At 38.6% G+C, this 11,058-nt stretch overlaps 2 protein-coding genes and 1 long non-coding RNA gene across 3 annotated transcripts in view; all 3 read left to right on the top strand.

The window, feature by feature from the left end:
- Nucleotides 1–11,058, top strand: part of LOC109137405 (uncharacterized) — a 45,284-nt gene that overhangs the window by 7,400 nt on the left and 26,826 nt on the right. The window lies entirely within an intron of this gene.
- LOC104939381 (tumor necrosis factor receptor superfamily member 14) lies at nucleotides 5,144–8,788 on the top strand. Its single transcript, XM_027288360.1, has 8 exons — nucleotides 5,144–5,263; nucleotides 5,420–5,510; nucleotides 5,745–5,870; nucleotides 6,356–6,511; nucleotides 7,619–7,706; nucleotides 7,808–7,995; nucleotides 8,120–8,151; nucleotides 8,271–8,788. Exons 1-8 carry the CDS (start codon nucleotides 5,159–5,161, stop codon nucleotides 8,319–8,321), a joined length of 837 nt encoding a protein of 278 aa, XP_027144161.1. The 5' UTR covers nucleotides 5,144–5,158; the 3' UTR covers nucleotides 8,322–8,788.
- The window catches only part of LOC104939379 (tumor necrosis factor receptor superfamily member 5), a 21,447-nt gene continuing 20,947 nt past the window's right edge, over nucleotides 10,559–11,058 (top strand). The window contains exon 1 of the mRNA XM_027288361.1: nucleotides 10,559–10,612. Within this exon, the coding sequence (XP_027144162.1) occupies nucleotides 10,588–10,612 (25 nt within the window). The 5' untranslated portion in view covers nucleotides 10,559–10,587. The remainder of the gene's footprint in view (nucleotides 10,613–11,058) is intronic.

Genomic DNA, 11,058 nt, shown 5'->3' with positions numbered 1-11,058 from the left:
GACTTCCAACAACTCCCCTGAACTGTTTCATTAACAAACATATCTGTAGTGTACAGTGAAAACATGAGCTCTGTCACATGACATCTATATGATTATATAACATGTTAGTATTGTTTGCTATGTCTAATATGTTTCTTTGTTTGTAAATTAGACTGTAACATGATTTATGCTTTAGATGGGTTATATGTCCAATTAATCAATCATCTTTATGGCTCTGCGTGATCTGAGCAGCTCTCTGTTTACATAGTAATCAGTCCACCAGAATTATCTTCAAACATCTGTCTTACTTTTTACTTTCGATTTAGCGTCGCTCACCTCTCTGAAAATAAAATCCAGTCATTAAAAAACTAAATAAAAAAAAAAACAACTTTCAGTCTCAAAGTCGCAGCTGGTGACTGACAGTGTCAAAAGTGTAACAGCTCAATGTAAATGTGTCACTTTATCGTCAGTACTACGTGTTTAAAAAAAAACTCCCTGTTTTTTGTGTTTATACCGTAACCGGACCGGAGACACACACACACACACACACACACACACCACCACACACGTCTTACTTCAACATCATTTTACAGATAACTCTTTAAGAACATATAGAATATATAGAATATATAGATGACACAGGACAAAACATTCGACGACTTACCTGATCTGCTGGCAGAGGACAAGTCCAAATGCTGTGGACTCGGAAATTTGGTGCTCTTTCAAAATAAAAGCCCAAACAGCCAGCATTGAATGTAACACTGGTTCACTGTTCTAATTCCTCTATACATTCATACACTGACTCACATTTTACTAAAATATTTCACATCTTAAAATTCACTACATTGTGCAATCATGTCTATTATCTACTATAAGTACCTCCTGCTGTATTCTGTAAAGTACCTCCCTCTTTTTATAGCCGTAGTACAGGTACTGCTGAGCTTTCCTGCCTGTGGTCTCCCTGCAGGACGTCCAGCAACCAACAGTGATGCAGGACAGACAAGGAGCAAAATGTACCAGGCTTATCCACAGAAAAACAGATCTGTTTTTAAAAAAAAGCAGACTCTAAAGTCTTTTTCACAAAGGTAGCATGATTTCCCAGGGAACAGGTGAAGAGGATAAGTCCAAACAGTGAGTTTAGGAGCTGGTGTGTGTGTGTGTGTGTGTGTGTGTGTGTGTGTAAAGTTCTGTGGTTTAAGTAATAATATAATAATAATGCTTTTATTTCAAAGTGCCTTTCAGAACACCCAAGGACACTATACAAGACAAAAAAAACATAGAAATACAAAGAAAAAGGCAATACACAATAAAAAGCACAGGCTGTAAATATAAAACAAAAAAAATAATTAAAAGTCAAAGTGCATAGGCTAACTGAAACAAATGAGTTTTCAGTCTAGATTTGAAGAGGGGTAAAGAGTTTATATTGCGGGTGTCAGGGGGTAGTGCATTCCAGAGTTGGGAATGCACTACCCTAAGTAGTAGTTCAGCCAATGGAAGACAGGTGTGTATGCAGGGTGAGTACCAGGGTGCGGTCGATAGTAAAAAAAAATCAGCTCCCCTCCTTTCCTAACCACTTTTCCTTGACCCAATAAAAACATCATAAGGTCAAGGAAACATGTGACGGTGAACGTTTATGACGTGATCTGTGGTAAAACTACAAAGTTCAGATGGACTACAAAACGTGCACCTGAGATACTCCCCATATGTTCTTACTGTGTTTTAATGCAGGAAACTAACCTGGACAACAATCTGACAGTATCAATGTCAGAATTCAAATATAAAGAATATTGTCCACCTGTACACGAGTCAGATTTGTGTTTGTCATTGCCGGTCTGGTTGTCGCTTCCCCCCTTCCCTCCCTCTAAGTGTAGTAAGATGAGTACAGTGTAGTAAGACTACTGATGCTGGGACATGTGACATTCTTTTAGCCTTCTAACACATATAAATGTCATGTGACAGACCTCATGTTTTCACTGTATACTACAGATATGTTTGTTAATGAAACAGTTCAGGGGAGTTGTTGGAAGTCGCTGTGGGATAAAGAACATTTGTTCTGGGCCGCCGCGGCAAGGACTGAGCCTTTGCCAGCTGAGCTAAATGACACCCCAAAATGTTTATTTTTAAGACTTTGTCGAACATCCTTTGTAGACAATGGTTGTTTGAAGTCTAGAGTCTTTTCTCCTTTGTGATACTTTGCCAGGCCTTTACTGCAGCTGTCTTCAGCTTTTGTTTGTTCTACCTGAAGTTTTGCATCAGAAATTAAAATGCATGCTTGATCGGGTTGAGATCAGGTGATTGACTTGATCATTGCAGAATATTACACTTCTTTGTCCTAAAAAAATGTTCTAGATCATCGTCCGTCTGTAAAGTGAAACACTGTCCAGTCAACTTTGCTGCATTGTCTGAATCTGATCAAACCGTATATCATGGTTCAGAATGTGAATGTCATACCTGGAATCAACTCTGGACTTTTTACCTGCTTAATTGATGAAGAAATAATAAATGAACAGCTCACATTTATCCATGAAACAGCAGTGAGTTCAGACTGTCAGGAGGAAAGTGAAAGTGGTCTGAATGTGCAGGCTGAAGGTCGTGTGGTGGGAGAGCTGTGAGGGTCTCACAGTCAGTCAACTTCACACCTTGCAAAGTGTGAGGAGTGAGCAACATGGAAAGTCACAGTGAATGTGTGAACCTCCCTAAACAACCGCATAGACTGCTGATGATAGCGGGCAGCCCTGTTCAAGAGACTTTTAGAGCGGGACTCAGTACTTCTTAGACTACATGGACAAATAGTATGAATGCTTTTACTGTGTAGTTTTTTTTTAAAAGGTATTTTTTGGCCTTTTTGAAGCTTTATCGTATAGAGACAGGAATGTGGGATAGAGATGGGGAATGACATGCAGCAAAGGGCCACAGGTCGGATTTGAACCCTTGACCACTGCGGCAAGGACTGAGCCTTTGTACATGGGGCAGATGCTCTACCAACTGAGCTGACCAACACCCCTATTGTGTAGTTCTGATTGACACCAACTCCAGTTTAGACAGAACACCCCCAGATTTAAACATTTCCAAACATTTTTCCTTTTTGTTTCACTATGAGGAGTTTTATACACTTTCATTTTCTGTTCTGGCAAGATTATCCCTTAGATGAATGGACAAGAGATCACGGTGCAGCCATGAATCAGAATGGCGTCTTTGCTTTTTGCAGCTGACATGGTTCTGTAAGCTCCATTAGACTGGACCTTCATCACACACTAGGGCGGTTTGGAGCCAGGTGTTCCAGATGCAAATATAAGTTTCTGTTTTAAGTGTTCTTAACACCATGTGTCAGTGCTGACAGCTTAGAGGAATAATAATGACATATGTTTCTCATCTCTGTTACAGCAAAAAAAATGTTTTATGACAGAAATAACACTGAAAAAAATCTTTGGTGTATTTATGTCTTGAAATAATGCACATGCAAATAATATTTTCCTGTTCTTCACACTAAGCTGCTTCTCTCAGTCTCTGTTTCTCCACCTGTCAAGTTGTTTACAGTGAGAACAGCAACAGGTACAGATTTAGATTTCTTGGTCCTGGGCCAGATTCTGTTAATTTTTTACTTGATTTGAACTTTGAGCTCTGAGCTCAGCGGGAAATTCCATTTAGTGTTAAAGGTCAAACTTGGAACTTTAAGACCAAAAGCTGAAGCTGCTTTAAAGCAGCTGTGTAGCTGGCCATGTGTTAACAGCTTGAGTCTAAAATCAGGTTTGTAGAGCACAAATCCAGCTGTTAACCAGGTTTAAAATTCACTGCAGAAAGCAAAAAACAATAAGCACTTTGTTGAGCAGTTAGAGTAATCTCTACATGAATATGTTGTTGTCTTTTAGTTTTCAGATGGAGTCCTCGATTTGGATTTTACATTTCACTTCATCTCTAATCTCAGTGAGACGTCATCTTCATGAAAACTGTGATCCAGACGTATAAAATGATGTTTGGAAGAAATCCTCGAATAGCTGCATCATTGCTGGTAAATTCATTTGTTATTACTTATCACAGCTTTTATTTGCCTGACAGCAGTTCCTCCATCATCTTACTCCTCATCCACCTTTCTTTGTAGACCTTTTTCCTTCTCTCTCACAGCTACAAACATTGCAGTGTCAAGAAAAGAGAATCAGAGAGGCTTCATCAGCTTGACTGAGTGATGAGCAGGTGCTCTGCCTTTAACCTCTGTAGGAGGTAGTTAAGCAGTGGTTGACGTGTAAAGTTCCTTTCCTGTGGTCACAAGGTGGAGTTGGTGTTAGATAGGCAACACACAGCAGTGCCTGTGAAACAGAAAAATACAGAAACAGAAATGATAAGAGTAATATGTAAAGAGTGAATGAATGTTACTAAGCAATATTACACGAGTGTTCTTTAACATCATCACTGACATGACAGTGATGCGGTCAGGGTCCCTTAGCGTCACTGAGGTGCCAATAATAAGATAAAGCTCACCCTCAGTTGTAATATTGCGATTATACAACAATTACCAACTTAAATAAAATATATAATAAAAAGATATTCATGTTTTGGGGCAATATGCACTCTTTGTTTGCTGTTTCTGTCTGTTTCTATAGAGATACATGGGGCCTGAGTAACACCTAGAAAACAATCAGCAGCAGTAGACTCCTATATGTAATGGAACCCAGTTCACTACTCCAGCCCGAGCCTTATTAACAACCTAGCAGAGACGTTTTCTAGACCCGTCAAAGCTTATGGAGATCGTGGAGCTTCCCAAACTGAATAAGCTCACAGCGCACATATAAACACTAAACTGCTTTGCTTCAGTCTCGTAGTGACTAAGATATCTGCTGAAAGAGATTTTTCTATTTGGCTCCTCCGTGAACATTTATTTTGAAGCTAGTGCCGTATCAGTGACTCACCAGCACAGCTGATGGAGGATGATCCAAACATTTCCTTTGACTCCAAAAGTCAAAGTGTATTGAACAAAAATCGATGTAATCAAAATGAACATGTTTTTATCTAATCTTTAAAAACATTTTCTCTGAGCTCACTGAACTCTTTCATCTCCAGCATGCTGCACACAAACGAGGCACACACCTGTATTAACGAGGCACACATTCCTGTATTAACGAGGCAGTCTAACTGCTCCGTAACACAGAATATTCATTAAAGAAAGCTGACATTGTAAATTCAGATGTATTACTTTAATAAAGTTGACTTACAGTGGACTCGTATTTGTTTACATGTTACAGATTTTCAAGCCAGAGAAGGCAGAGTAATATTTTTAGTGATGAGTCAGGTGTGCTGTCATGCTGATTTGAGCACGTTCTAAATGTCTAGTTGACCAATGACAATAACTTCAATCTTATGACTGTAAAATGACACAAATGTGACCTCAGTCTTGTGATCTGACTCTGCAAAGATTAGACAAATATCTTGTTGTTACTCTTCACAGATATTTTGGATGAATATCTTCAGAGCTGAGACATGTCATCGATCAGAATATCTCTCTGTACAGAATGAGTGCTGTCCTATGTGTCCACCTGGTAAGACCCCAACTGAATATTGAAACCATATTTCACTTTGGTATTTACACATGGAGTCATGTTATCCTGCCGAGTGTCAACGGTGCTTACCAGAATCATATATATGTACAGTATGTATGTATGTATGTATGTATGTATGTATGTATGTGGAGTTAGCCTGAACACTCATGATTGGTGCATTTAATAGAAACATTATATGACATGACATTAGTTCATTGGTTTTCTTTCCAACAGGAAATCGAGTGAGAACGGACTGCACGGAGTACAGAAGCACTTCATGTCAACCCTGCTATGAAGGAACCTACATGAATCAACTTAATGGACTGAGAAACTGTCTTACATGTACAAACTGTGGTGCAGGTAGATTTTTGTTATGATTTTGAAGTTATTAGACCCAAAACAGGTTTTTGTGATGTAAAAAAATGAGACAAAGAATTAATCAGAGTCACTTTAAATGATAGTATGTGTGCCATGACTACTATTTAACATGAGTTTGAATGTGATTTGTTAATTCTGAACACAGCCCCACTTATAAGAGGGGTGTGCACACTCATGCAACAAGCTTATTGTAAGTTTTTTTATTTTTCCACCTAAAAGATTTCAGTTTGTTTTTCAACTGAATTGTTCATGTTCGAGGTCACATTGAATGGATAAAGTTCTGACATGATTTATCTTTGTCTCATTCTTTTACATGACAAAAACCTGGCATTTTAACAGGGGTATGTAGACTTTTTATATCCACTGTATTGTTCCTTAGCCAGAAATAATTAACATGTAGCTCTCTAGTAGAAAAAACAAAACAAAGGTTTAGTATCTTCCTTTGTGACCTCTGTATGTGTTGACAGGTTCTGGTTTGAAGATACACACAGCATGTACAACAACATCAGATACAGTTTGTGAACCACTGGAGGGTTTCTACTGTCTGGACCCTCCAGGAAGCGGCTGTATGACAGCACGGGAACACACAACATGTAAACCAGGACAATACATCAGTCAAAAAGGTTGGTTTTGTATGACTGGGAATAGTTAAGGTTTTATATGAGAACATCAAAGTTCAGGGGAACTAACTGAAATGACACTTGCTGTTGCAACCAATTGTTCTGATCATCCAAGTATGGACCTTTGTTCTATCATCACTCATCTGCTAATGGGGGGTTGTGTATGAGGAAGACTGTAACTCCACACTGTGTTTGAAGCTCTGATAAGTTTTAATTAAACAGTGAAGCTGAATGCTGAAGATTGAATGGCTGGCAGGGGGCATCTTGGTTGAATCAGAAGTCTGATTATTATTATTATGTAAAAATAAGACAACTTCTCACTTAACTTATGGCCTCAGTAAACAGTTTCCTCATGATTTTATAGTTTCAAGTCTTCCAACATGATGCTCATTTCATGTGTTATGGTCCCATTTAGAGTAAAATAGATGATAAAGTTGAGTGTCCAGAGCTACCTTACCATTTGTTCATCTCAACACAGAAACTCAGATCAAACACTGATATGAGTACATGTATAATTCAAGTCAAAGCGAACTCACCAGCTCTATACTGTCATCCACATACGGTCATTTCTGGCTCCAAAAAAAACCCCCAACAACATGGCAGTGTTCATTTAGCCAGACTTGTGTTCACAAACCATCATGTGCCATCATGGTTGGTGGTCTTGATCATCCAGTTGTACACTGGATAGTGGACTGAATAGTATTTGTGCAACTGCTAATCATGTTTTTTCTGTGCACTGACTGATCTCAAAAATCTTTCTAAATAAAAAAACAACAGTAGCAGTATAGACAAAATATTTTTTTCCAGTGCAAAAGTATGCTGATATGAATATGATCTGTACAGCAGGTTGTTGTTACGTACATGAGGTATAATAGGTAGTATATTGCAGTGTTGAGTTCAAAGTATACTAAGAGTTTTTTTTTTTTAATATAAAGGCTTGTGGAAGATTAGTTTTTAGGACTTGAAACATAAATATTTTTCAACCTATTTTCAAGTGGCTTCAAAAATCTCAACAATCATATATTCTGCTGAACTGATGTCATACAACACTTTGATCATTTTATATCTATGCTGAACTAGTCTAAATAGTTATCATCTGTATTTGTACAGGGACAGCATTCAAAGACACCGTGTGCTCTGAGTGCAGTGATGGAACATATTCAAATGGAACATTGACATCTTGTCGGACACACACACAGTAAGTGAAGCTTCATGTCAGACCCCTGAATTCTTCCAGCAGCAGTGAATTCATGGTGTCCTCCAAATGTTCCTGTACAAACTGTCCCTCTGTCATTCCAGATGTGAATCACTGCAGCTTCAGCTGATAAAACCAGGAACTGCTTCAACTGATGCTGAATGTGGAGAACAAAGTTCAAACACAATGACTGTGGTCGGTGTAGTGGTCGGTGTAGTGGTCGGAGTTGTGCTGCTTTTTTTATGTGGAGCAGCTATATTGGTCTATCTCATAAAGAAGAAAAAAGGAAAAGGTGTGATTTAAACTTAGACAATAAAAACACTTGTTATGTTTTTATATTCTATATCTATAATGTTGTCTGTCACATCATTAAGTTATTGATTACAGTGTTTTTCATTGTTATTGTTTTATTACAGACAAAAAAAGAACTCCAGACAGTCACACAATGGTATGTGTTATACTTTCTTTACTGTTATAATCTGTTTCACTGTATGTACAGTATTAGGAATGATTTTTCATTTAATTAATGAAATGACGTCACTCATTTGTCACTATTTTACAAAAAAGGAACTGCAGCCAGAAGAGGTTTCATTAAAGCAGACAGATGGAGATCAGTAGCAGGTAAGACATCAGTGTGATCTTCACTCACTGACTGAGCTACTCTGTGATGTCTTTACAAATAAATGATGTCTTTTAAATAAATATATTTCTCTCCTCAGGATCCAGCAGTTCATATATAAACATGACAACCCTTTTTCAGACACTGCAGAGTAAATGTTTTCTAGAATCCAGTTACAGTCATATTGGATGCTGGGACATTGTCTTTGCAGTGTATAGAAATTAAATGAGTGGAGCTGAATTATGAACTGAATACCTTCCACAGCACTGGTTCACAACCTTTTTCCTTCAGGGCATCCTTTTCTGTCATTAAGTAAACTCATGACCCCTGATTAAGAGACATATTTAATGGATATTTCATCCATTTCTGTAAATATTTGTTCAGATTATTTCCTGTAAATATTTGTTCAGATTATTTTCATTGAATATTTGTACAGATTATTTCCAGTAAATGTTCGTTCAGATTATTTCCTGTGAATATTTGTTCAGATTATTTCCTGTAAATATTTGTTCAGAGATGTTTTCTAATGCAGATGAGGCTGTTTAGCACAGAGTAAAGGCTCTGTGAATAGAGTATTCTGACTTTCTACTGTCAGATCTTTTTGTTTTATTTTTCTACTTTAATAATCTAAACTTTGCTAACACTGATGATCCATTTTCACACAGGTTACAGAGTATTTGTAACATTTCAAAAGTTTATTAGATGAGATTTCACTGCTACAGTTAAAGTTTGGTTAGGTTTAGGTACAAATTGTTACCTACAGTAGTTGTATGTTTGTATGTCTTATTGATAATGTGATGTTGCAGTGTGGTGACACTTTTCTCCACAGACATGTATTTGTTCAGAATATTTCCTGTAAATAGTTGTTCAGATTGTAAGAAATTCAGAGATACTTCTTTCTCAAAGGTTTTCTAAGACCCCTTAAAATCAGGAAAGCCTTGTGACCCCTCCATGAAGCTTTGGCGGCCCCTAGAGTGCAGACCCCCAGCTTGGGAACCAGTGCTCTACAGAACTGCTGCTGTACTGTCTGCGTCATTATGTCACAGATTTAACTGTACAGAGACTAAAGTCAAGCTGAAATAACAGTTTAGAGCAAGCTACAGACTTTACTGTGTGACAGCTCCAGGATCTTCATTCATTGGATATCTGAGAGGGAACGTCTCAAAGCTGTGTCAAAGTTTTTATGTGGTGACTTCCAGACAATCACTTCATGTGACTGAACAGGTAAACTTTATTGATCTTCTCTGGTGGCCTCTGGACTTACAGCTGCAACAGAGGACGGACACAGTGTGTCCGAACTGCAACATGATGGGACAAATGGTTGATTTACTCAAAAGTGTGCACTGGTGTACACTGTCCAGATGAAGCACTGCGCTAATCAGCTGTCTCCAGTGTTAAGAGACATTTCAACACCTCACTGGCATGCATAGACTGATGGTGACGAGTCCGCCGACAGGTGGGAGTTTGACCATCTGGTGACCTGGTGCAGCCAAAACAACCTAGAGCTCAGCGCTCTAAAGACAGTGGAGATGGTTGTGGACTTCAGGAAGAACTCAGCCTCACCTGCTCCCATCACCCTCTGTGACTCCACAATTGACACTGTGAAATCTTTTCGCTTCCTGGGAACTATCATCTCCCAGGACCTCAAGTAGGAGCTGAACATGCACCACTTGAGGAGATGAGAGCCTTGACACTGTGTCCAGTGTACAATTGAAATATTTTTGTAAAGTTGGATGATGGTTTAAAAAAACAACAATGAATTTGGTATTATTTATGTATTTATTTATTTAAAGTATTACCAGACTTACATTTCTCATCAGATTTTCCACCTTTAAAAATCAGCACTCAGGTAAATTCAGAACTTTGAACCTCGAGCTTGAGTGAATGAGCTCGGGAACTTTTTTTTTTTTTTTTTTACCTCACACACAAATTGAAAAACTGTTGAACAATGACTGGTTAGATGTGAGTGATTATATGGAAAGTGGAAAGTGACGCTGACTGCATGTTGACTGTGTATTGGGCTGTATTCAGTGTTCAACTACAGATTCCATATGACTTTGTTTCTGTGCGCGCACTGCGCAGCTGGATTTCCGCTGTTAGCGACAGATCGCGGTCGCGATAACCGAACACACGCGGAATTCCCCCTTTTAACCGGAAGTCCAAACATTAGCCGTGTTAGCTTCGTTGTTAGCATGAAAACCTATAAACTCTAAAACTGGACAGTTGTTTTTAAATCTGCAGAACCGCGTGATAAACAGCGCTGTTATGCTTTCATCGACCGTTATCGTAGGTAAGCGTTAGCTCACAGTGGCTACACCTAAAGCTAACGTAGCCTAGCTGGCTAAATGCATGCTAAGGCAGGCTAACTTGTAAACACTGTTGGTTTTTTTTTTACACAGTGTACGTGGCCTCCTCATGTTACCGTGTCGGTGTTGTCTCCAGAAGGAGTACGAAGCGACTGACGGCAGTGCTGCCGATGTGCCACGAAGGTACAGTTTAACAACAGAGCTGCGGGCTTCATCATCATCACATCACATCGTCATCATCACGCCAGTTCACAGTTTTTAAAACCTACTTTAATGAAAGCACAGTCGTGTGAACAGGCTGGACACACGTTCATGTTATTTATTAAATGCGTCACACATTTTGAATCAGGGATTATTAAAGCAAACATATATCTTTTGTTTGTTTTCCCGCTTTGTTTTCAGTATTACTGCTCTGACCGTTTTCATGTGG

The sequence above is a fragment of the Larimichthys crocea genome, chromosome XV (assembly GCF_000972845.2).
Source record: "Larimichthys crocea isolate SSNF chromosome XV, L_crocea_2.0, whole genome shotgun sequence".
NCBI classification, from domain to species: Eukaryota; Metazoa; Chordata; class Actinopteri; family Sciaenidae; genus Larimichthys; species Larimichthys crocea.
Note: the sequence above shows the minus strand (reverse complement) of the source record. Positions and strands in the feature narration are given on the sequence as shown.

Coding starts and splice junctions, on each gene's coding strand:
- LOC104939381 (XM_027288360.1), top strand. CDS start 5,159: ATGTATTACTTTAATAAAGTTGACTTACAGTGGACTCGTATTTGTTTA. Junction 5,264..5,419: donor TATTTTTAGTGATGAGTCAG/GTGTGCTGTCAT, acceptor TACTCTTCACAG/ATATTTTGGATGAATATCTT. Junction 5,511..5,744: donor CTGTCCTATGTGTCCACCTG/GTAAGACCCCAA, acceptor TCTTTCCAACAG/GAAATCGAGTGAGAACGGAC.